At 38.9% G+C, this 27,364-nt stretch overlaps 1 protein-coding gene across 1 annotated transcript; it reads right to left on the bottom strand.

The window, feature by feature from the left end:
• Positions 1-396: 396 nt before the first annotated feature.
• LOC148691264 (uncharacterized) lies at positions 397-27,364 on the bottom strand. Its single transcript, XM_088683971.1, is given in 6 exon segments — positions 397-730; positions 1,016-1,049; positions 1,258-1,275; positions 26,632-26,990; positions 27,075-27,206; positions 27,279-27,364. Coding segments are annotated over 6 exon segments (963 nt in total).

Genomic DNA, 27,364 nt, shown 5'->3' with positions numbered 1-27,364 from the left:
GCACATGGAAATCCTTTATGTTTCCATTGAACATATGAACACTGATGTTGATCCAACATAACAATAAAAGAGTTCATATCTCCCCTAACCTCAATTACATCATTAGATGACCTACTAACAATCCAATGACTACCTTCTTGAACAAAACCTCTATGATCATCTTTTTTTCTCTTTTTTTTTTTTCGGACATAACAAAGAAAACCACTTTTCTGAAACATGCCTCTGTCGGACATCATGGCCATCAACCTTCCCCTAATTGATTCAATCAAATCAAGAATAGGCATGCGACGCTCTTAAGAAATCATTGTGTTAAATGATTTTGTAATTGCATTACTAATTTCGCCCCACCGATTTCCCCAAAAATGTTAATATAATAATGATCTTTAGGAAGATCATCTAAAAATGAATAAAAATATCTCTGCCAACACTTCTCATTTCCTCAATATTCCTATCAAAATCTTCAACACTACATTCATATACACAATTTTTGAAATACTCACACAACTGATCATTCAAAAACTTATTACCTGCACATCGCCTCTCTAAATTTTCCCTCAAATGTACAATGCATAAACCATGAGAGGCAGTAGGGAAGTACTTCCGAATAGCATTCAAAAGCCCATGATATCGGTCGGTAATGAACGTGATCTTCCTTCTTTGGTAATTTAATATCCGAGCCAAATGTTCAACAAACCACGTCCAATTGTCTTCATTTTCTATGTCAACAATACTATAACACACAAGAAAAACCTTTGTATAAAAAAAAAATTAATAATTATTTCACAAAGTAGGTTCTACAGATGAACATAACTAATGCTGCACATTAATAAACTCATGCTACACTTTAATAACAAATCTATAGACAAAGAATGAACTAAGTCCTTTATAGTTGTTGTAAAACTGATGTTGCATAAATGCTAATAAAAAAAGATGAAATTTTTAAACGTATATGGGGGGAGGGAGTTCCCCCCTCCAACCCCACCCCCACACATAAATTGATTCATAATCCATTAACTGGTTCCTAATCCATTGCACATTAATAACAGATGCTGCACATTAATAAACTGATGTTGCACTTTAATAAAAAAATCAACACAAAAAGAATAACTTGATTCTCCAAACATAAATAAATGTTGAAATTAAAAAAAAAAAATCACAAATCTTTAATTTATAACAATTAAAAAAACTTATCATTATTTGCATTTTTAGTACAACAACTAAGAACAGTACTGGTATATCTTCCCTTCAAAAACATACCATCAAGGAACAACATTGATATATGTCGAGCCAAAATAATCAAGAAAAATATGGAGGCGACACGTGGACTTTTAGGTTAAAAAGACAAAATTACCCTTAGGGCACACCAGGATTCCCACGCGTATGCAACAGATAATAATGACTCAATCAAGGTCAAAGGTGATCAAAATGGTATTCTTTTAAAACCTTCTCATCACTCCTCATCAAATCCTCACCGACAAGGTAACTCCCAATTATTCTTTTCAAATTGGATTAATTGGTTAATTACCAAATTGATTGCAAGATATTATTTGACATAATATCTTGCAATTAGGGCCAGAAAACACCATAAGTGGCCGAATCCATTTTCTCTAAAAGGGGACCAGCCACACCCCTATAAATACCACCTCATTTCTCCAAAAACCTAGTTCCAACTCTCTTGCAAAATTCTTCAAATTTCTCTAAACACTTTTCCCTCAAATTCTAACTTTGCCATCGGAGGTTCTTTGGCCAAAACTCCCCCCCCCAACAAAAAAATATCATCGTGGGTACGTGAGGCTTTTGGCCTTGACCTAAGGCATTAATTGTTTTGCAGGTGCATTTTTGTCCAAGAAGAAGAAGGTGGAAATTTGCATCCACAAATTGGTGCTTTCATTGAGAGCTTGAGTCACATGCTTGTAGAAGACTCTCGCAAAGGTTTTTCGTTTTCTTGTTCATTTGTAGATTTTTCATACGTTCTTATTCTTGGAATTTTTATTTATAAAAATTCTTTGATAAAATGTAAAAGAAAAGTACAATGACTAGAAACTCGGAAACCACGATGGATGAAAATTCCAACTTTTAAGAATTGGGACATGGCGATCCATAAGGCTCAATGTAACGACAAGTGGAGCGGCACCACCACGACGGGGCGCCACCGTAGCAGCTACCACGATAGCCACCACGGCAAAGCCCAAACCCACGGTGGCAAGACAACGGGCCAAGGCTCGCAAACCCAAGCCGTGCCATTCCAACCTACACGAGCCCAAGCCCAAGGTGAGCTAGCCTGAGCCGCGACCCAGCGTGAGCCAAATGCGCTCCCTAGCTGAACTCAGGCCTAGCCCACGTGTGCCGCAGCCCACTCCTGTGGCCTCCCAAGACCGGTTCAACCGTCTTGGCTCCAAATTTTTGCGTCGACGATTGAACTGAGGACATTTTCACCCCATTTCTCTACGGATTTGACATTTCCTAGATCAAATCTTAAGCCCTAGGTCTACCACACTTCCACTACTCAAGGAGACGCATTCCGTCCGAGCTCTTCCAACCCAAATGGAGAACAATACTTGTCTCGACAAGTCATGAAGTTGACTGATAGGAGCATATTTATGCGACTTAGTTAGCTTATTTTCTTGCATTTACATAGTTAGTTTCCATTTATTATAGTGTTTTAAGCTATTTTCGTGTGTTTGTAGGTCCTAATGGCAAAAGAGACAAGAAAGTGCATTTTGGAGCAATTTGGAACAGTTTTGGGCATGGAATGGATAGCTTGCATATGGAGCAAGGTGGATGGACGAATTTGAAGTCAAAAGAGGCTAGGAACATGCTACAAATATGGAGAAACAAGTTTAAGACAAAGAAGATAAGGAAAGAGCAAGAAACATGAAACATTATCCAAGCAACCTTATCTTATCCAAACCATATCCTAACCTAATCTTGTTCCACCTTAATTCCAGCTGCAAAGAGGACTTTATTTCACATTAGAACACCTAGATATATGGTTCTAGAACACCCTATTTGTCCCTAAATACATGCCGCACTACCCTTTCTAGAATCCCTAGAAAGGTGGTGCCTCTCCCTCTTTTAGAAGCTTTAGAACCTGCAATCATTTTCCTTAGGGGATTGAGTAACCCTTTTCCCTTCAGATTTTGGTGCACCCTAGTCCTTTTCTCACCTGATTTCTACCAAACCCTAGACTTAATTCTGAGGGTTTTCAGCCGTGCCTAATACATATATGTGTATATATATATTTAAGCTTGTGTCGTAGGGGGGGATCCATCCATTCACTCATTCATTCACTCATTTATTCATTCATTCAGCCATCTCACACCATAATTTACACCACATACACCTAAATCACCCTAGTGCCGCATCAAGGAAGGAATGGGAAGAAGAGTGTCGTGTAATCTACCACCATCCAAAGGGAGCCGCAAGCCTACTGTAGAGTGTGGAGTGTTTCTGGGGGTTTTCAATTATGATGAAAATGAGGAACTAATTTCTTTATAGTTGGAGGTGAATTCGAAGCCATGATTGTACGTTTTATATGAATTGATTACATCCAGTTATTGTTTCTTGAGTCTTGAATGTGATTTGCTTATTTGAGTTATCAAAACTTGTTTATGTATGTTGATTGAGGGTCGACACTTAATTTGCATGCATGAATTTGATGCTAGAGTATAAGGAGTTTCACCTAATCTTTATGAACTTATATTCATAAGTAGTGGAAGTCACTAGTCATGATTGTGTTAAGTAAATCCTTGGTATAAATATCATGCTTTTCATAGTTATGAATGCCTCGTTAATGCTTATGGTTTTCAAAGAACTTGATGACCTTTGATATGTCTTTCTATCATGCTTTTCATAGTTAAGGAACTTGATATAGATAATTTGGTTGCGGTGCGTATCCCATCTAATTCAATGAGTTAAGGAAAATCTGAAAGTTAATTTGTGCTTTTCACGGTTAGCTTAGGGCATTGTCATTCATAGTCTAAAGGAATAATAACTGGAAATTGGTTTATATGCATATGTCATATGTGGAGAAGGACCCTCTAACTAGCCTTTCATCTTTTTCAATTCACCAAATTTGTTTTTGTAAAGTGTTTTATGCAAAGTTTCTATTTTAAGCTTTAAATTCGTCAAAAACAATCACCCTTTCATTGACTCTTGTTATTTGAGTGAAAATTTGTTTTCATTTAGTCTTTTGAGTCAAGTTAAGTTTTGTTTTCATCAAAATCACTTGTTAGGTCTAGAATTTAGTTTTTTTTTTATTGTTTGTTGCTGTTTTGAGTGTTTTGAGTTAGTTTTGAGTCTATAGAGTCTAATTTAGTGTTTTAAAGTCTTATTTGTATTGATTAGCATCCCTAGTTAATCCCGGGTCTAGAACAATCCCTACTTATATATATACTACAATTGTCAACATTAGGGTTTAATTTGTGTGTCAAGTTAATTTTCACATCAAATTTTGGCGGCATTGCCGGGGTATTAGCAAAATTGCTAATCTTCCCCTAGTGAGTGCCGTGTGTTTTTCTTTTGTGTCTGTTTCTGTTTTGTTTTGTTTTCTGATTTTATTTTGCTTTGTTTGCTTTGTTTTAGGTACTAGTTTATGACTCGTAGTTCTCAACCTGTTCGTGAGCATATATTGGAGTTTGATGACGATTTTGAACGAACTTTGAGAAGGAAGAGGAAGAATCCAGAACCTAGTCCACCTAGTTCTGAAGTCGAATTTGAAGAAGAAGAAGTGGAAGAGGAAGAACAAGCCATGGCTGCGGATAATCGAACAATCAAGGAACTTTCAGCCTCGGGATTAGACAGTGCCGTGCCCTTATGCATTCAATATCCTAAGGCAACTCAAGGCAAGACCGATGAGTTCAAATTGAAGTCAAGCTTGCTGCAGCATATTCCTAAATACCATGGGCTGTCCATGGAAGATCCAAACAAGCATCTTAAGGAGTTTGAAGTGGTATGCTCGAGCATGACACCCATTAATGTCGATGGGAACATTCTAAAAATGAAGGCCTTTCCATTCTCTCTTTTGGAAAAGGCTAAAGATTGGCTATACGAATTGGCACCTGGAACCGTCACTTCTTGGGAAAGCATGAAGCGAGCATTCTTAGAGAAGTTTTTCCCAACTTCGAGAGTCATTCTCTTGAGGAAGAGAATTAGTGGCATTTAACAAAGCCAATGAGAATCCTTTCCAGCGTATTATGAGTGTTTCAAGACTCTAGTTGCATCATGCCCTCAACATCAAATGAAGGAAGAGCTTTTAATTTAATGTTTCTATGAGGGACACCTTCCAATTAAGAGACAAATGCTAGATGCCTCGGCATGGGGTGTTTTGATTGACAAAACACCGGTGGCTGCTAAGATCTTAATTGAAAACCGAGCCTTGAATGCAAAACAATATGAAGGTGTTGGACAAAGAGACATCCCACGGCAGCAAGTCCATGAGGTAAGTTCAATAGCTGAAATTCAATCTCAAGTAGCTAACCTCACTATGCTTGTATCTCAAGTTGATGAAGAATGCAAAGTGCAAAGAATTACACCAAGTGTGGCGTGTGCTTTATGCAAGGGCACCTCAATGATCAATGTCCTTAATTGATAGAGAATGGAGGATGGGAAAATGCCAATGCCATAGGTTATCAAGACCAAAATCAGCAAAGGAATGATCCATACTCAAATACATACAATCCGGGATGGAGAGATCACCTAAATTTCAAGTGGAGAGAGCCTCAATAACCTCAACAACAAGGAGGATTTTGACATCCACCCCCTAGGATATATCAAAGGCCATTCGTACAATCTCAACCTCAATCACAAACTGCTCAACCAAACTCAGGTTCGCTATTTGATAATGATCAAGCTATTCAATTACTAACTTTGGTATCACAGGGATTACAAAATCAAAATAATAGAATAACAAACCAAGACAAGGAGATGAGTGACATGAAGAAGCAAATAGGGCAGATCTTAGAGTTCCTTGGGCAGTTTCGAGAACAAGGCAAACTTCCTAGTTCAACAGTTGTGAATCCAAAGGGAGGCTTTGAAACCGCCAAGGCCATTACGTTAAGAAGTGGCAAGGAGCTTGGAAATCACCCAAAACCATCCAAACAAGGCCTTCATGAGGATGAAAAGCTGCTGCAAGAAGAAGAACAGGAAGCAAGGGCCATGGTAAGGGAAGACCAATCCTTGCCGCAGCCCCCTAAGGCCTCAAAACCGTCCCAAACCACCAAGGTAAATCCAAATTCGAATTCTTCTAGTTCTATTCCACTAAATGCGCCCTTTCCTAGTAGGTTTAGGCAATCAAAGAAAGAAAAGAATGAGAAAGACATTCTGGAAACTTTTAGGAAAGTTCAAGTCAATATCCCGCTCCTTGATGCAATTAAGCAAGTTCCTAAGTCTGCCAAATTCTTGAAAGAGCTTTGCACAACAAGGAAGAGGATTTCGAACAAGGAAGTGGTCCAGGTAAGTGAGAATGTTTCTGCAATGTTACAAAGGAAATTACCACCTAAATGCAAAGATCCGGGTAGTTTTACAATTCCTTGTGTTATTGGCAATACTAAGTTTGAGCATGCTATGTTAGACTTAGGAGCTTCAATTAATGTCATGCATTACTCAATTTATGCATCTATGGACTTAGGAGAGCTTAAAAATGATGGTGTGATTATTCAATTGGCCGATCGTTTTAATGCATATTCGAAAGGAGTTTTGGAAGATGGTTTGGTGCAGGTTAACAATTTGATCTTTCCAGTGGATTTTTACGTGCTTGACATGGAAAATTCAGCCCATTCTACCCATTGCCGATCCTTCTTGGGAAACCATTCATGAAAACAGCCCGCACCAAGATCGATATATTTAAAAGGACTTTAACGATGAAATTTGATGGCGAGATTATTGATTTTAATATTTCTGAAGCTATTAAATATCCTAAAGATGATCATTCTTGTTTTTCTATTGATGTGTTCAATTTGTTGGTGCAGGATTTTCTAGATTCGTTGGACAAAGATCCCCTTGAAACAACAATTGCTAAGGGATTGGGCCTAGAACCCAATTTATCCGTGCTTAATGATGAAATTGGCAAGATGGTGGCTGCCCTAGGGGCATTGCCACAACATCCTAGTAAGTCTCCAATCCCAATTTCAATTCCCGTTTCTACTAATAAGTTGTTACCTTCAGTGATTCAGGCCCCGATTCTTGAACTTAAACCATTACCAAGTCATTTGAAGTACGTCTATTTGGGAGACAAAGAAATGTTGCCAGTCATAGTCTCTTCAACACTCACGGCATTAGAGGAAGAAAAACTAATTCGGGTGTTGAAAGAGCACAAAACAGCGATAGGATGGACCTTGGTCAACATTAGGGGTATTAGCCTTACAACTTGCATGCATCGCATACTTTTAGAGGAAGGGGCTAAACCAAATCGAGAGGCTCAACACTGACTCAACCCTCCAATGATGGAAGTTGTGAAGAAGGAAATTATCAAGCTTCTTGATTGTGGAGTGATTTATCCTATCTTGAATAACCATTGGGTTTTGCCGGTTCAAGTTATTCCAAAGAAATCAGGAGTTACAATGGAGAAGAATGCCGAGAATGAGCTTGTGCCAACCCATATCCAAAAAGGTTGGAGAGTTTGCATTGATTATAGGAAGCTCAACGCCACCACAAGGAAGGATCACTTCCCTTTGCTGTTCATTGATCAAATGCTTGAAAGGTTAGCCGGTCATTCTTTTTATTGTTTTCTTGATGGTTATTCGGGATATAATCAAATTGTTATAGCTCCAGATGATCAAGAAAAGGCTACTTTTACTTGTCCATTTGGTACTTTTGCTTATCGTCGAATGCCATTTGGTTTATGTAATGCACCAACCACCTTTCAAAGATGCATGGTAAGTATCTTTTCAGATTTTGTTGAAAAGATTATTGAAGTTTTCATGGATGATTTTAGTGTTTTTGTTGATTCGTTTGATGATTGTTTACATAATCTCACTTTAATCTTGAAACGATGCATTGAAACTAACCTTGTTTTAAATTGGGAAAAATGTTATTTCATGGTAAAACAAGGCATAGTTTTAGGTCATATAGTTTCTGCCAAGGAAATTAAGGTTGATCAATCGAAAATAGATCTTGTATGCTACTTGCCCTCTCCCATTTCGGTGAGAGAGGTTCATTCTTTTCTTAGACATGCAGAATTCTATAGGCGTTTCATCAAGGATTTTTCAAAGATTTACAACCCCCTATGCCGACTTCTCCAAAAGGATGTGCCATTTGTGTTCGATGAAGCATGTGAGAAGGCCTTTAAACACTTCAAGGAGATGCTTACTTTGGCCCTCATCATAGTTCCACCAGATTGGAGTCTTCCTTTTGAACTTATGTGTGATGCCTCAGATTATGCATTAGGAGCTATTTTAGGCCAAAGGAAGAACAAACAGCCACATGTCATCTGTTATGCATCCCGGACTTTGAATGATGCTCAATTGAACTACTCCACAACGGAAAAAGAACTTCTTGCTGTTGTTTTTGCTTTAGATAAGTTTCGTTCTTATTTACTTGGTACTAAAGTTATAATCTACTCTGATCATGCAGCGTTGAAGTACTTATTTATGAAGAAGGAGGCCAAACCAAGGCTTATTCGTTGGATGCTTCTTCTCCAAGAGTTCGATATCAAAATCTGGGACAAGAAAGGAAGTGAAAACGTGGTGGCTGACCACTTGAGCCGTATGGTGCATGAAGGGGATGCTGTGCCTATCCCAGAGACATTCCTAGATGAGCAGCTGTTGTCCATCGAGGTAAGTGTGCCATGGTATGCCGATTTAGTTAACTATTTGGTCACTAAACAAGTTCCAAGCACTCTAAATAAGCACCAACATGATAAACTTAAGAAAGAGGCTCGTTTTTATGTGTGGGATGACCCATATTTGTGGAAATATTACCTTCATCAGATTCTACGTAGGTGTGTGCATGAATCGGAGTTTAATTCAATTTTAACTTTCTGTCACACTTATGCATGTGGGGGTCATTTTGGCACTCAAAGAATAACACATAATGTTTTAGAATGTGGATTTTATTGGCCTACTATATTTAAGGATGCTAGAACTTTTTGTGTGACTTATGATAGTTGTCAAAGAATGGGCAATATAGGTGCAAAGGACCAAATGCCGCAAAATCCCATCTTTGTTGTCGAAATTTTTGATGTTTGGGGTATTGATTTTATAGGTCATTTTCCTTCATCTCATGGTTTTGTTTATATTTTACTTGCGGTTGATTATGTTTCGAAATGGGTGGAAGCAAAAGCCACCCATACTAATGATTCCAAAGTGGTTGTAGATTTTGTGAAAACTAACATATTTGCAAGATTTGGAATGCCAAAAGTTCTTATAAGTGATGGGGGTTCCCATTTTTGCAATCGAACCATTGAGGCGCTGCTCAAGAAGTATAACATCACGCATAAGGTGGCAACACCTTATCATCCTCAAACAAGTGGGCAAGCTGAAGTTTCTAATTGGGAAATCAAACAGATTTTGGAGAAGATCGTTAGGCCAAACTGAAAAGATTGGAGCTTCCGTTTGAATGATACATTGTGGGCGTATCGTACGGCCTACAAAACACCAATTGGGATGTCCCCATTTCGGCTCATCTATGGGAAACCATGCCATCTTCCCGTTGAATTGGAGCACAAAACACATTGGCCAGTCAAAACATTTAATATGGACATAGATGCCGTTGGAATTCATAGGAAGCTTCAATTGAATGAGCTTAAGGAGATAAGGAATGAGGCTTATGAGAATGCTCGCATTTACAAAGAGAAAACAAAAGTTTTCCATGACAAGATGATTCGTAGCAAGACGTTCTCTATAGGGCAGAAAGTGTTACTTTTCAATTCTCAACTTCTATTGTTTCCAGGTAAGTTACGTTCTAAATGGATGGGCCCGTTTGTTGTTACTAATGTATTTCCTTATGGTAGAGTCCAAATTCAAAGTTTAAAGACCGGAAACGATTTCAAAGTGAATGGACATCGTTTGAAGCCATACTATGAGCACTTTGAGGAGCATGTCGTGGAGGATATACCCCTCTAGGCCATGGGCTCCAATGAAGCTTAAAAGGAGGTATCGTCCGGCTAGAAGACGTTAAAGCAAGTGCTTCTTGGGAGGCAACCCATGCAAATAAAGAAAACCTAGGAATCTCCGGCTCCACAACCAGATTTGTGCTCCTAAACCCTACTCTTTATTGCTTTTACTTTGCCATAATTGTCATGTTTGTTAGTTGTGTTGTGTTGTTTGTTTGTTTGTTTGTTTGTTTGTGCATCTATGTTTGAAACATTGAGGACAATGTTTGGTTTAACTGTTGGGGGGGGGAGGGGTAAACAAGTTGTTTTTGCATGATTTTCGTGGGATTTTATCACCTATCACTTCTAATGTTGTTACTCATTGTTTTTAAGTGTTTTTAGTGTGTTTTGAAGTGTTTTAATGTGTCTTAAACAGAAAATCCGAAAATTTGAAAGAAAAAAAATCGAAAAAGAGTGTTTAAAAAACCCAAAAAGAGTCATTTTTGTTTTTATGTTTGTTTGTGTCTTAGGATACCTTCCAACACAATGATGAGGATTTGGTTTTTAATTGCATGACTGTTAAAGAAAGTTACAAACATGGATGGAAGTTTGATATGCTCTTAGGTTTATGCTTAGTTGTAGTTGTCGTTTACGAATTCACATATAATCACAAAAGAAAAAAAAAAATCAGTTTTTGTAACATGCTTGAAGGAAGGAACTCAAACTAACGCTACAACCCTGAGAGACTTGAGCCTAAACTTTATTTGGAGAGTTATTAATCTCTGAATTCTTGTTTTCTAAAGTCATTGCATGATCTTATTATTTCTTTGTTTGGCTGCTACTTAGAATGCGTTTCATCACTATAATTCCAAATACTAGAACTCATGCTCGTCTCATTCAAAGCATAAAATTGAGTGCGTAACATGCAATAAGATGAAGTTGTTGAACCAGAGCCAAAAAGCCTTGTCCCTTTGCATATGTATTGTAGGTTTAACCCCTTTGAGCCTTAGTTAGCCTATTTTCTATGTTAGCCACATTATCCTTACCTAGCCTAGAATAGGACTATCCATACCCTTGTTCTTAAAGGATAGTGAAGCATGACTTAGAGGGAATTCCTTTTGATCTACAATTTGCAGAAAAACAAGTGTGGGGGAAGGTGTTTTGTTGGGATTCTATGAGATTGTACGTGTAGTGTGAAAAAAAAAAAAAAAAAAGGAACGTGAAAAAGAAAGAAAAAAGAAGAAAAAGTTGAAGAAAAGAAAGAAAAAGAGTTGAAAATAAGTGAGAATGAACTCACAAGTATTGGTTGTTGACGAAAGGGTCCAAAAGTTTGAATCTGGCCCTATTTGATGCGTGAATCTCCCATGGGCATTTAAAGTTGATTTCTACATTCAAAAGTGAATTCGAAGTGTTTATTTCATTGCTTTGCTTACTATTGCTTTAAGAACTTTTGTTTAGCCTAACCTTTCTTTGTTAGCCAATACCTTAGTCCCGTTACAACCCTTAGACTTCTATCTTGATTGTTATGTGTTTCAATATGTGGAGTTTCAAATTGGTATGAGCATATGGTATCTTGGTTCTCGCTTCTAAGTAGTCGCATTCCATTCATGAGATCATATACATGTTAATAATTCCAGAAATCGCCTTCTTTGATTATACATATGTGAGTATTAGTCTACATGTTTACATCAATCTTCTCACATATACCTACTGTAGGGAGTGTCGTCAGAAAATCTGTGTGAAAATAAAGAGTATATCTAGTGAGGAATTGAGGGAATCCTCTAAGGCATGTTACTACATTCAAAATGTTGTTTTAATTGATTAAATGCGAGCTAGTGAGTGGTAACTGAGATTAAGTATATGCTCGAGGGTAGGGATGGCTAAAATATGTGGGAGTAGTGATTTTTTAACAGGTCATGTTTCATTGGAAATCCCTGAGGCAATTGTTGGAAGGTTTAGGTTATGTGTTGTTTGTTTTGTTTTGCTCGGGACTAGCAAAAGCTAAGTGTGGGGGAATTTGATAGGAGCATATTTATGCGACTGAATTAGCTTGTTTTCTTGCATTTACATAGTTAGTTTCCATTTATTATAGTGTTTTAAGCTATTTTCGTGTGTTTGTAGGTCCTAATGGAAAAAGAGGCAAGAAAGTGCATTTTGGAGCTATTTGGAGCAATTTTGGGCATGGAATGGATAGCTTGCATATGGAGCAAGGTGGATGGACGAATTTGAAGTCAAAAGAGGCTAGGAACATGCTACAAATCTGGAGAAACAAGTTTAAGACAAAGAAGATAAGGAAAGAGCAAGAAACATGGAACATTATCCAAACAACCTTATCTTATCCAAACCATATCCTAACCTAATCTTGTTTCACCTTAATTCCAGCTGCAAAGAGGACTTAATTTCACATTAGAACACCTAGATATATGGTTCTAGAACACCCTATCTATCCCTAAATACATGCCGCACCACCTTTTATAGAATCCCTAAAAAGGTGGTGCCTCTCCCTCTTCTAGAAGCTTTAGAACCTGCAATCCTTTTCCTTAGGGGATTGAGCAATCCTTTCCCCTTCAGATTTTGATGCACCTTAGTCCTTTTCCCACCTAATTTCTACCAAACCCTAGATCTAATTCTGAGGGTTTTCAGCCGGGCCTAATACATATATATATTTAAGCTTATGCCGCAGGGATCCATCCATTCACTCATTCATTCATTCAGCCATTTAACACCATAATTCACACCACATACACCTAAATCACCCTAGTGTCGCATCAAGGAAGGAATGAGAAGAAGAGTGCCGTGCAATCTACCACCATCCAAAGGGAGCCACAAGCATACTTTAGAGTGTGGAGTGTTTCTGGGTTCTTTCTATACCAGTTTTAGTTCAATGTTTATTTTAATTTGGTTTTCAATTATGATGAACATGAGGAACTAATTTCTTTATAGTTGGAGGTGAATTCGAAGCCATGATTATACATTTTACATGAATTGATTACATCCAGTTATTATTTCTTGAGTCTTGAATGTGATTTGCTTATCTGAGTTATCAAAAATTGTTTATGTAAGTTGATTGAGGATTGACACTTAATTTGCATGCATGAATTTGATGCTAGAGTATAAGGGAGTTTTACCTAATCGTTATGGACTTATATTCAGAAGTAGTGGTAGTCACTAGTCATGATTTTGTTAAGTAAATCCTTGGTATGAGTATCATGCTTTTCATAGTTACGAATGCCTCGTCAATGCTTATGGTTTTCAAAGAACTTAATGACCTTTGATATGTCTTTCTATCATGCTTTTCATAGTTAGGGAACTTGATAAGGATAATTTGGTTGCGGTGCGTATCCCATCCAATTCAATGACTTAGGGAAAATCTGAAAGTTAATTTGTGCTTTTCACGGTTAATTTGGGGCATTGTCATTCGTAGTCTAAAGGAATAATAACTGTAAATTGGTTTATATGCATATGTCATGTGTGGAGAAGGACCCTGTAACTGGCCTTTCACCCTTTTCAATTCACCAAATTCGTTTTTGTAAAGTGTTTTATGCAAAGTTTCTATTTTAAGTTTTAAATTCGTAAAAAACAATCCCCCTTTCATTGAGTCTTGTTATTTGAGTCAAAATATGTTTTCTTTTAGTCTTTTGAGTTAAGTTAAGTCTTATTTTCGTCAAAATCACTTGTTATGTCTAGAATTGAGTCTTTTTGATTGTTTGTTGTTGTTTTGAGTGTTTTGAGTCAGTTTTGAGTCTATAGAGTCTAATTTAGTGTTTTTAAGTCTTATTTGTGTTGATTAGCATCCCTAGTTAATCCCCGGTCTAGAATGATCCCTACTTACATATATACTACAATTGTCAACATTAGGGTTTAATTTGTGTGACAAGTTAATTTTTAGGTCATTGACGAACGCCCTCGCGCAGCAGACAACCTTGGTGATTCAGCTTTTGTAGCGCATCGATATGCAACGTGCCCCTAACACGGTGTCCCGGAGTAGGATAAAGGTAGACAATAAACCTCTCCAGCAGGGTCTTGGCAAGCAACATCTTGACTAACCACGAACCGAGTGTTCCGGTAGTGTACACTCTTGATTGGGTCCCCGAGATAACATATACTTTCATCTTAGCTTGCGAATGAGCGTGGACTCTCGATTAGGACCAAATTTTGACAATCAACATGAGCAACCTTCTAGGTGAAGTGTTCATTCGCGAATAGGCCCGCAAGGAGCATTCTCCACCTCACATCAGAGTAGGCAGCACGACAGACGGAGAGAAGCAGTCACTCAATCCGGCTCAAGTTTAACCGGCAGCTTGCGAAGAACTTGCTTGCCTGGTAGGAACGTACCACTTGCACCGCAGCTGCAACATAGACGAGCTAAACACATGAAAGAATAGCCTAGACCAGTAGGTCACGATTGGGGGCAGCCGAGAACTCCGCTACCCCCAACAAAGGCAAATTCGGGAAGAAGTAGAAAGGCTCATAACCGAGCGATTGTGCCATTTCCAATGCAATGAGGTCATTAACGAGACACTACTGATGCGATAATTATACGCACACAAATTAAACCCTCTTTTTATCAATTGTAGTATAGGTGCAAGTAGGGATCGTTCTGGACCGGGGATTAGGAGGGATTGTTAATCACTTGGATTTGACTTAAAAACGTAAAAACATAATATAAAACACTAAACTAGACTCAAAGAATGTAAAACTAAACTTTAAAACATTAAAACAAATCAAAAGACTCAAAATGCTTTTAAAAACACAAACTAAAATGCTATACTAAACTCGAAGAATTCAAAACTAAAAATAAGAAAGATTAAGACTAAGACTTAAACGAAATATGGGGGGATTGATTTTGGACGAATTTAAACTAAAATGGATAGATTGTAAAGAAAACAAATTGTAAATATGAAATTGACGGAAATGAATGGATGGTATGGCTAGCTAAGGGGTTCATCTCCATACATGTTACACTTGCATAATAAAATGATTTCCAATTGCATTTCAATAAACCATGAATTCTCAACACCCCGGGTTAATTAGGTCCGCTTAAATTAACCGTCAAGTTTTCCTTAAGTTAATGAATTGGATGATTGCATACGACAACCCAAAGCATTCCTCACAAGTTCCCTACATGAATTGCATAATAGAGAAACAAGCAAGAATCATTAAGCATCATGAAAACTATAAGTGTTGACGAGGCATTCGTTACTATGGAATACGCATGAAACTTATGCCAAGAATTCGTTTAACGCGATTGTTTATAAGCAACCTCCACTACTTGTGAATATAAGTTCATTACGATTAGGTGAAATTCACTTATATTCTAGCGTCATATTTATGCATGAAAATTAAGCGCGCATTCTAAATAAACATTCATAAATAAGTTATCAATCAAACGGTTAAACAAATTGAATCCACAACTTATTAAATTCCAACCAAAAGTAATCAATTCATAATGCAAGCATAAACATGTATTTTGAATCACCCCCTAGCTAAAGGGGGTTTAGTTCCTCATAACTTTGAAATCAAAGAAACACCTAAACATTCCAACAACTCAAACTTGAATTGTATGAACGTTTAGGCACTCTTCTCTTCCATTCCTCATACGTACAAAACAAAGAGAATTAAATTTAAACTTTGAAATCAAAGAAACACCTAAACATTCCAACAACTCACACTTGAATTGTATGAACGTTTAGGCCCTCTTATCTTCCTCGTTGTTGTAGCACAAGGTCTAAGGTGAGGTTTGGGGGATTATGGAAATGGATGAGGAGTGGTGTTTGGATTATAAGGGAATGGATGGGAAGCTCACGGCTAGGGAAAGAATGGAAGTGTTTGAGGGGTGTTGTGTTGTGAATGAGATCTCCATGAATGAATGAATGCAAGGGTATTTATAGGAGTAGTGGAGGGAACATATGGCTATGTCATTTGTAGGTGAAGTAGGTGGATGTTGTAGGTGAAGTGGATGTTGTAGGTGAAGTAGGTGGATGTTGTAGGTGAAGTAGGTGGATGATATGTTAAGTGATAAGTGATAAGTGATATGATATGTGGTTATTATATGATAAGTGGTTAAGTGGTGATGATAAGTGATAAGTGATTAAGTGATATGATATGTGGTGATGATAAGTGATAAGTGCATGTGGGTTAACTAATGAAGGAAATGCATGTGCAATGACAATGTGTTAGAATGGATGTGTGTTATGCATGGCATGATTGGGATTAGGAAAGGTTTAAATGTCCTAAAACTAAAGAGAACAAGGTTCCAACACTTTGGCTCCAATTAGGTCTTCAATTTCGTCCAACACTTTGGCTTCAAGCATAAGCTATCCGTCCTTAGCCCAAAAGTGCTCCAAAAGTCTCCAAAATGCATCTTTTTGCTCCTTTAGCCCTTTGGACCTACAAACACACGAAAATAGCTTAAAGTACTAAAATAACTAAAGAAACATAACGTAAATGCACGAGAACAAGCCATTTAAGTCGCATGAATATGCTCCTATCAACTACGACGGGACATAACCAACATAAGCAAGTCATCCTTCATGGATGAGATCGAGTAGGCAGAGCCTTCACACAAATTCAGCATGTTACATTTCACATCATTCAAAAGAAATGGAGACCCGGAGAGGCACCTAAAGCACTACTGTAGAGCAATGATCCTTTATCGGAAAAACGACCCTTTCATGTGCAAAATATTGGCCACCACTTTACAAAGCGGGGCACAAGATTGGTTCCACACCCTGTCGTAACAATCTATTCGAAGTTTCAACGAACTTTCTTTGGTTTTCACCAAAGAATATTCATCCTATCGCTCGATCAAGAAGAAGTCCGACCACTTGTTCAATGTCAAAAATAACCTAAATGAGTTGATTCGCGACTATGTGAAAAAGGTTCAAATCAGAGAAGGCAAAGATAGTCGGATGCAACAACTTAATAGCTAGTGTAGCCTTCTAGAAATGACTCCCAGCAAACCATTCACTGTTCAGAGAATTGATCATGAAAGAAGATCTAACTTTAGTAGACTCTTTCACTCTGGTAGAGAAGCATACACTTTGGGACGAGGCTCGTCGATGCACATTCAAGGCAAGTCTGAGTAATCTTGAATATGAAGTCCCCCACTACTCTGAAAAAGACTCAAGGTCTGATTGGACGAACGGGACGACGAGTGTGAGAAAACATTCAAGGACTTGAAGAAGTACCTGAGATCACCTCTCTAGTAACTAAACCGGAAGCAGCGAAGGATCTATTCATATGTTTAACGGCATCTAATGCAACAACAAGCTCTACCCTCATACGAGAAAAGCTGGGGGCCTGACTACCTACATTCTATAATTCAAAGACTCTCATCGATGAGGAAACTAGCTACCAGAAATTCGAAAACTAACTTTGGCGACAGCTGTTGCAACTCGGAAGCTCAAGTTATACCTTCAGACATACGTAGTAATCCTCATGACACACTATTTCACCCAATCCAGACGCACGACGACAAAGGCGCAGACACCGGCGGACGCAAAGTTTTCTGACGAATACAGCAACTCAACCCAAAAGGCCCCCCAAGGGTAGACAAACACTAGAAAAACACACTCGGAAGCAAGTTTTGTCCTCATCGCCCCAGAAGATTCTACATAGGAGCAACATGTACCGGCAGTTGAGCACCACCTCTTGGTGTGCGTCACACAGCCCCAGCCGACCCTTGCTTCATAATTCAGCTCTAGAATGGCCCAATATTGGCAATTGGGCATCTCTTTCTTCGTGTAACAAGGCCCCAACTCCACGGCTCCCTACTGCACCTTCACGCCTAGCTTAGGCGATGCAACAGAGCGACCCAATGATGCCTCGAAGGCAATTGAGCACGCCCTAGCCAAGTTTGTTTCACCTAATTGAGACTTTTGGCATTTGCATGTTGACGGCGCATTAATTACAAAGGCTCGGAAGCAGGTGTGATCTTTGTCACCCCAGACAATTTCATGCTTAAGCAGGCAATCATTCTAGGCTGCAAAGCATCTAACAACGAAGTAGAGTATGAAGGCTTACTAACAGGTATCTAAATAGCAAAAGACTTGGCGATGAAAAAGCTTGCAATTCATTTTGATTTCCAATTAATCACCAGCCAAGCTATTGGGGAGTACATGACAAAGCATCTAAGGATGACATAATACCTAGAGAAGGTACGAAATCAACTTAAGGCATTTTAAACTTACACCCTCACCCAAGTTCCGTGGGCAGACAACACCTATGTGGACGTGTTAGCTGGCCTAGGCTCCGTCCTCAACCATTAACTCAAACGCTTTATTTCGGTGGAGTATTTAGACAAGCGAAGCATAGAGGCAGAGCTAGCAGCCGAGGTGTCATAGGTTAGTACAATTCCAAAATGGCAAGATTCCATTATAGACTACTAGGTCAATGGCACACTTCCTATGGAAACATTGGAGTCTAAAAAGCTCCAAATAAAGGTAGCACGCTACTACATGTGGAATGACATTCTCGTCCGAAGATCCTACACTGGATCATATCTCCGCTGCCTAGCACTTCTCGACGACCTTAAGGTTCTAAGTTCAATCCACAAAGGCGTTTGTGGAAATCACTCCGGAGGCCGATCCTTAGCACAGAAGGCTCTTAACGCAGGCTACTACTGGTCTACTATGCATTAAGATGGTAAGAAGTGGGTAGAAGCCGAACGCATAATAACCACAACTCAGATGAATATACAGTGCTTTATATGGAACAACATCAGTTGCCGATTTGGCATCCTCAATCCATCGTGACAAATAGCAGCCTACAATTCGTAGGCAAATATTTGGCAAAGTTCTTCTAGAAATATGGCATCAAGCAACACATGTCCATGCCGAGGTATCCCCAAGGCAATGGGTAGGCCGAAGTATCCAGCAAGACGATTCTCGACTGCCTCAAGAAATCCTTCTCTGACAAGAAGAGAAAATGGCCAGACGAACTTCCCGGATGTCTATAGGCATATCGTTACCACCAAACAACGAGCAATTGGTGAAACTTTTTTTCTTTTTGGCATTTGGTTCTGAAGCAATCATTCCTCCCAATGTCATCGTACCAAGTATCAACACTTTACTGCCAAGCATCGAGCATTATAGAAAAGAGATGGCCACAAACTTAGATTTGGCAGAGGAGAAACGGGAGAAGGTCATCACTCATATCGCAGTCTACCAACAGCAACACCTCTCCAGCTACAATAAAAGGGCCAAGATCTAGCAGTTCCACCTTGGAGATCTAGTCTTAAGAAAAACCTTCATCACTGCCCGCAGAGAAAGCTCCAAAAAGATGGATCTCATCTGGAAAAGTCCTTACAAGATCAGTAGAGTATATAACAAGGGTAGTTACACCATCGCCCCCATGAACGACAAAGAGATCGAAAAACAGTGGAATGCCTACAATTTGAGGAAGTACCATATGTGACCTCCTACTACGTCAAAGCCTGAAGACTCAAGCAGCTCGACGGGCACCACCTTGCAAGCCGACGACAGCTAAGTTCTTGTTCGTTTCACTCATTTTTCAATGAAGAATTTAGAAGTAATCTATAACTTAGCTTGGCTGCATGCTTACAACAACCGATCACTCCTGCACTTCAAAAGAAGATCGCCGCATTCTTAAGGACTTATCGCAGGAATTACACCTCTCTGGGGACCAACCATGCTCTCCAGTGTGAGAGGGTAAACTAATTCCTCAATACCCACATGGGTTTGCTCTCCAATGTGGGAGGATAAACTTTACACTCTAAATATCCAGATGTGGATGAGTCGGGCTGCCATGGTGTAACTAGGTGCACGATGGCTTGTGTCAGGATTCCTAGAAATAGCCACAACAATCTTTTTTAAGGCTTAGCTAACTGAAGGATTTTGGGTCTCTTGGCCTAATCCGTGAGGAACTGGGACTCAGAGATGAAGAAGGCACATTACGTAATACGCTTTTGATGTGAGATTTATACGCACACAAATTAAACCCTCTTTTCGTCAAATTGTAGTATAGGTGCAAGTAGGGATCGTTCTGGACCGGGGATTAGGAGGGATTGTTAATCACTTGGATTTGACTCAAAAACGTAAAAACACAAAATAAAATACTATACTAGACTCAAATATTGCAAAACTAAACTTTAAAACACTAAAACAAACCAAAAGACTCAAACAGTACCCAAAGCACTCGAAACTGCCTAAAAAACACTTTCTGGGCAGTTTTGAGCACCTTGAGTACTTTGGACGAATTTGGGAAACAAAATGAATCAAAACACTTATAAGCACAAACTAAATGTATTTCTAACTAATCTAACACTTTTAATATGAATGGGGGATTGGTTTTGGATGAATTTAAACTAAAACAGAAACTTGGAATTAAAACAGATTGTACAAACGAAATTGATGGAAAGAATGATGAAAAACTAGTTAGAGGGTTCCTTATCCACACATGAACATAAGCATATAATTTAACTCCCAGTTATGACTTCAACAAACGATGAATGACAATGCTCCAAGTTAATTAGGTTCGCTTAAACTAACTTTCAGATTTCCCTAGATTCATTGGATTGAATGGGATACGCATTACAACCAAATTATTCCTAATCAAAGTCCCTAACCATGGAATACGCATGATAGAGACATTCAACAAAGATCATTAAGTTCAACGGAAATCATAAACATCGACTAGGCATTCATAACTATGGAATACGCATGTTAATCCAGCCTAGGGTTTACTAAACACAATCGTGACTAGCGATCTTTACTACTCATGAATATAAGTTCATAACGATTAAGTGAAATTCCCTTATATCCTAGCATCAAGCTTAGGCATGCAAATTAAGTGTCGACCCTCAACCCACATACATAAACAAGTTCTGAATCAAAACAGAAAAGTAAACCACATCTAAAGTTCATGAATTCATAACTGGAGTAAATCAAATCATAACCAACATATGTCCATGGCTTCAAAATCGCCTCTAACTAAAAAGAAATTAGTTTCACATGTTTAACATAATTGAACAACAAGTTAAATTAAACATGAAAACAGAAACAAGAAAAGAAAGAACAAATTGATGGAAAGTTAGCTACGGGGTTCATCTCCACATATGTTATACTTGCATAATAAAAAGATTTCCAATTGCGTTTCAATAAACCATGAATTCTCAACACCCCAAGTTAACCGTGATGCACTAATTAACCTTCAAATCTTCCTAACGTTATTGAATTGGATGATTGCATACGACAACCCAAAACATTCCCCACAAGTCCCCTACATGATTGCATAATAGAGATACAAGCAAGAATCATTACGCTCTATGAAAATTATAAGTGTTGACGGGGCATTCGTTACTATGATTGCATGAAACTTATGCCAAGAATTCGTTTAACGCGATTGTTTATAAGCAACCTCCACTACTTGTGAATATAAGTTTGTAACTATTAGGTGAAACTCACTTATATTCTAGCGTCAAATTCATGCATGAAAATTAAGTGTGCACTCTCAATAAACATACATAAATAAGTTATCAATCAAACGGTTAAACGAATTGAATCCACAACTTATGAAACGCAATTAGAAGTAATCAAATCAAAATGCAAGCATAAACATATATTTCGAATTCCCCCCTAGCAAAGGGAGGTTTAGTTCCTCATGGTACAAAACAAAGAGAATCAAAGAAACACCTAAACATTCCAACAACTCAAACTTGAATTGTATGAACGTTTAGGCCCTCTTCTCTTCCATTCCTCATTCGTACAAAACAAAGAGTATTGAAATTAAACATTGAAATCAAAGAAACACCTAAACATTCCAACAACTCAAACTTGAATTGTATGAACGTTTAGGCCCTCTTATCTTCCTCTTCGTTGTAGCACAAGGTCTAAGGATAGTTTGATGGTGTGAATGGTTCGGGGAGTGGTGGAGGAATGGAAGAGGAGTGGTGGAAATGGAAGGATGGTGTTTGGATTGTAAGGGAGGGCACGGCACAAAGGAGTTTTGATGTCTACATTCTGAAATGTGGAAGTGTTTTGTGACTGAAATGTGTATGAATTAGAATGAATGCAATGGATGCTTATTTATAGGTGAAATGGGGGGAACATGACAGCTAGGAGGGAATGTGGCTGCATGTTTGAATGATTAAAGGATGCATGTGGGTTGGAATTGCATGTGCAATGAATATGTGGCTGCATGTGCAAGGGGACAATCTGAAAATGCATGTGAAAGCATGTGTTGGCTGCAATGATGAAATGGATGGGAGTGCATGTGGCTTAATTAATTAAAAGGAGTGCATGTGCAATGTTTTAAAGGATGGAATGCATGTGAATATGATGGAAATCTGATGGGAACTCACGGCAATGATGGTGTTTGTTTGAATGATTGCAGATTGTGTGGGTGAGTGATTAGGTTGGAAATGCATGTGAATGCAAGGTGTGAATGATTATGAGTGCATGTGGGTGAATTAAAGGATGGAATGCATGTGAATTAGGTTGGAAATCTGATGGGAACTCACGGCATTGATGGAAATGAATGATTAAATGTGCATGGCTGAAATATGAATGGAATGCATGGAATTAGGCACGGCACAAAAGGAGTTTTCTGTGGTGAATGGGAATGCATGTGAAAATGCATGTGAAAGCATGTGAATTAAATGGATGTGGGTGGAAATGTGGCTGCAATGATGAAGTGAATGCATGTGTTGATTTATGAAGATGCATGTGCAATGAAGTGGAATGGATTTACACGGCTAAGGAATGTGTTGGTGTGTGTATGGGAATTTCTGGTTCTAAGGCTTTGTTTGATTGGGCTAGGCCCTTTGTTTTATGTCTTAAAGTGCATACAAGGCTTCAATTTCGTCCAACACTTTGGCTCCAAGCATAAGCTATCCATTCTAAGCCCAATTTTGCTCCAAAATGCTCCAAATTGCACCTTTTTGCTTCCTTCGCCATATGAACCTAGAAACACACGAAAATGGCATAAAGGACTAAAATAACTAAAGCAACACAACGTAAATGCATGAGAACAAGCCAATTAAGTCGCATAAATATGCTCCTATCAGCTTTATGGATGGCTGCCCTGGAACCCTAAAGTTGCTACCGAGTACACTAAGGTAGCCTATGGTTTCCAAAAGACTACTTACGGCTTGCCCTTCGAGCAATAAGTCGTGCTAAGCTTATACAACCGCACATTTTTGTGAAAGGTTAAACAAGTTAGCGTGTATATATGAAGCTTTATCCACTACCGATATACTACGCATTCAATAAGCTTCACCTCTGCCAAGCGCGGAATGAACATTTAGATCTACACTAATTCCTAAAGTGTTTTGATACTTGCTACGCAACCCACATAATTGGTTACATAAAAAGCAAGGAGTTCTCTCGAACCTTTACTTACGAAATTCCATACAACCATGTACTTTTGATACAAAATGTTAGCGAATTTCATGATCCAAAAATCTTTAGTATGTTGTGATATAGGCCACACAGCTCAAAGGATTGAAGAAAGCCAAGGTTAACAACCAAGTGGTCACGTGGACTCATTTGCTTCTGTAAGTAAGGCATTCGGCTGCCGACCCTATTGTTAACAACCTTGCAAAAGTTCTACACCTATACCTACGACTGTATAGGCTACGAGGGCCTGTTTGTTTATAGAAAAGTAGCACTCCTATGCTGGTATAAAAGTCAAAGGTTGGGCATAAACAAAAGAAGCGAAGATGAAGAAAAACGAAGGAAGCAAGTTTATTAAATTTTCTAGCAAAATTGATAAATGACTAGCAAAGGTCGAAGAAGTTCAAGCAAAACAAAAGTAACAAGGAAAACAAAGAAAATCCTAAAGGGTACTTAGAAGACTGCCTTCAGTAGCTTAGACATCCTACGACTACTCGGTTGCCACACTTTCAGTAGCCGCAAAACTCCCAGCAGCGGCATCATCCAGCGCTTTACCCTTGGCTGCTCGAGCTTGGGCATGAACTGCTCCAACTACTTCACCAATGGAGATCTCAAAAGTAAAGGCAAGCAAGTCTTCTGAGGAAATAGAGAAGGTTTCAAAGTTTCTCCCAGCAAACTCGAAGTCAGACGGTCTACCAAAGAAATGATCTACATAACCCAGCTTGTAGAAATCGGCTTGACTTTTAACAAGCAGAGCCTTAAGCCCAGCCTTCTCACCTTTCAGCTGCCCGTTCTCCTCGAGCAGACCAACACAGACCTGTTGTGGCTCATCCACTTCCTTTTTCAGACATTTGTTGATCTTCAAAGCACATTGGAGTTCCAACACTTGGGGTTCAAGCCTATGAACAACCTTCTTGAAGTGGATCACTTGATTATAAGTAGTAATCAACTCTTCATCCTTTGCGTAAGTAGTGGAGTGAAGCTCAGAGACGGCAAGCTTAAGATCTAGAATCTAAGTCTTAAGCTGCAGAAAAGTGGGGATATAGATGTTAAACCCTTTCAAAGTGACGAGCTCAGACTCCAACTTTCTAATCTTCTTGGCAAAATAATAAGCTTTAGCTACCATAGTTTTTGACATCTCCTTAGTAGCCTTGGTATCCTCTTGGTTAATGAGCATAGACTTAGCTACCAGAATCGTCGTTTTCTACATCGTAATAAGCAGAGCAGTCATTCTATATTAGTTGTATGCTTTGCAAAGGAACTTGGGCAAACAACTCCTTTGACATCATCAACAAACTTGGCACATGCATCTATGTCTTCAAGTAGATATGGTTTTAAAAGCGCACAAATCTCAGCAGCTTCCCAAGAAATAGACTTTATGGATGTCTCACAATTGCCCACATGAGCTGTCTCCTTCTTCTTATTAGGCAAATCAATCTCAGCAGCAAGGGGAGTAGGTTTTGGTGCCACTTTAGCAGCAGAATCCACCTTATCACTCTTTATAGTAGCAAGTCTTTCAAAAGGTGAACTGGATTTAGTCACCGATGGACGTTTTGGGATAAATTTTGGCACAAGGGTCACGGTGAAACTTCTACGTAAGCGATCTTATCAGCAATTGAACTAGCCACTTTTGGAACGGCAGGCATCACGGGCACGGATTTAACAGCCTCATATTTCTTGCCCTTGGAAGAAGTCAAGTTAGTCACAAGCCTGGGGCTAGCCGGTGAACCTTTGTGAGCAGCAGAAGAAGTCTTCAGTTTTTTCTCAACCGGCATCTCTTGAGCAGGCAGAGAATACCTCTTCTTTCCACCTGCATTCATAATAGGCTCCACGACAGCAATCAAACGAGCCAATGCATCCGCCTTGATCTTCTTCATCTTCTCGAGAGAGAGCAGCCCATCTTTTTCCTGGAGAAGATGACTAAGTCATTCACGATACTCAGCAGGGAAGCTCAACCCATGCTGGTTTTTCCCTCATTTTTTCTCTTAGACCAGTAGGCAAAAGCCTGCATGCCCAACATTCTAACAGCCCATGAAGCCCGCAACCTCCTCATTCCAATCATCGACATGGCCCACGTCGAAGAGCCCAAAGGACATGAGCCATATGGCTTGTCTAGCACTATGGCCCAACGCCTCAATTCGCAGCCCTAGCTGCACAGCTGCCTTTGGCTTTAGCAAAGCCAAGCAGCCTAAGTAGTGGTCCTTGCGATAACACCTCTTCAGCCCATGCCAAGCCAATTCTTGGCCCTTGCCAGTCAACGTGCCGCACCACCCCGACGGTTACCCCTCAATAGCACTATCTAAGAAGAAAACAAGGAAAATTAAATTTTTCTTACCTCAGTGCGGTGCGGAGAAGACAAAGAAAGCAACGAAAGACAGTTCTTTACATAGGCAAGTGTAGAAGATTGCTAGGGGAGGGGGAGCAAATATCCTTTAGTTTTCTCTCTCTTGTAGGGTAGAATAAATCTCTCTTTGAAGTTGATTTAATCATCTACTTAAGATAGTCTTTAGAAGTAATTTATTTCCCTTTCCTAGAAGGATCTAATTTCCAATTAAAGAGGGAATCTATGTCAAGATAGGAAACCATCTTATGTTTCCTAAAGAGAATATCTCTACACCTGTTGCCTTTTCCTGCGAGCAGCCTTACAGGTGTGGGGCATTTGTAAAGCCAAAAATAATCAAGAAAAATATGAAGGCGACACATGAACTTTTGGGTTCAAAAGACAAAATTACCCTTAAGGCACACTGGGATTCCCACGCCTATGCAACGAACAATAATGGCTCAATCGAGGTCAAAGGTGATCAAAATGGTATTCTTTTAAAACCCTCTCATCACTCCTCATCAAATCCTCACCCACATGATAACTCCCAATTATTCTTTTCAAATTGGGATCAATTGATTAATTACCAAATTGATTGCAAGATATTATTTGACATAATATCTTACAATTAGAACCAAAAAAGCCATAAGTGGCCGGATCCCTTTTCTCCAAAAGGGGGCTGGCTGGCCACACCCCTATAAATACCACCTTATTTTTCCAAAAACTTAATTCCAACTCTCTTTCAAAATTCTCCAAATTTCTCTATACACTTTTCCCTCAAGTTCTAACTTTGGCATCAAAGGTTCTTCGGCCAAAGCCCCCCATTTATCGTGGGCGCATGAGGCTCTTGGCCTTGACTTATGGTGTTAATTGTTTTACAGGTGCATTTTCGTCTAAGAAAAAGAAGGCGAAAATTTGCATCCATAGTATACACTATTAGAATCCTTTAACACAAACTCCAAAGGATATGAATAACCTTTCAAACCAATTACTATCATTATGAAGTTCTAGGGCACAAAAGGATCCATCATTGGCACACACAAACTCATCAAGATACCAAGGCAAATATCCAAAAGAGAGAGCCTCATCACCATTAACCTCGTTATCTGCAATCTCTTTACCATGCCAAGTTGCATGGTATTTAACATCAAGACCATACCTCTTCTTCATTTCTCTCATAACATCATTTGCCTTGATAAACATATGTGAAAGAACCTTGGCAACCAACAAAGAGGACAAAATAGTAGGACCAAACCTTTTATTCTCATTTTGATGAATATGTCCACTGCAAGTATGAATATTATTTAATTTTTTAATGATAAAACAACCACTAGGCTATTGAACAACAACATGAACACACCATTGACACCTCTCCGACAGTTTCTTTGAGCATACAGCAATAAAATGCTTCCAATCATTCCTAGTGTATTTGAAAACAAAACCAACCTCAATAGAGTATTGGGTAAGTTTTCTACGAAACTCAATTGCACAATCTTCATAACTTTGATCCTCAGAAGAAATATAACTCTGTCATTGATTTGTTGCATAATGGTGAGGTCCATAAGAGCCATACTTATCCAAATATTGGTTCTCATCTCCATTACTAGTAGTTTCTCTCAGAGAAGAAGACAACACACTACTAGTAGAAACAATAGACAT

This window comes from Pyrus communis, chromosome 14 (genome assembly GCF_041283825.1).
Source record: "Pyrus communis isolate YQ-2024b chromosome 14, ASM4128382v1, whole genome shotgun sequence".
NCBI lineage: Eukaryota > Viridiplantae > Streptophyta > Magnoliopsida > Rosales > Rosaceae > Pyrus > Pyrus communis.
The sequence above is the reverse complement of the archived record's forward strand: the minus strand, read 5'-3'. Positions and strand labels throughout refer to the sequence as shown.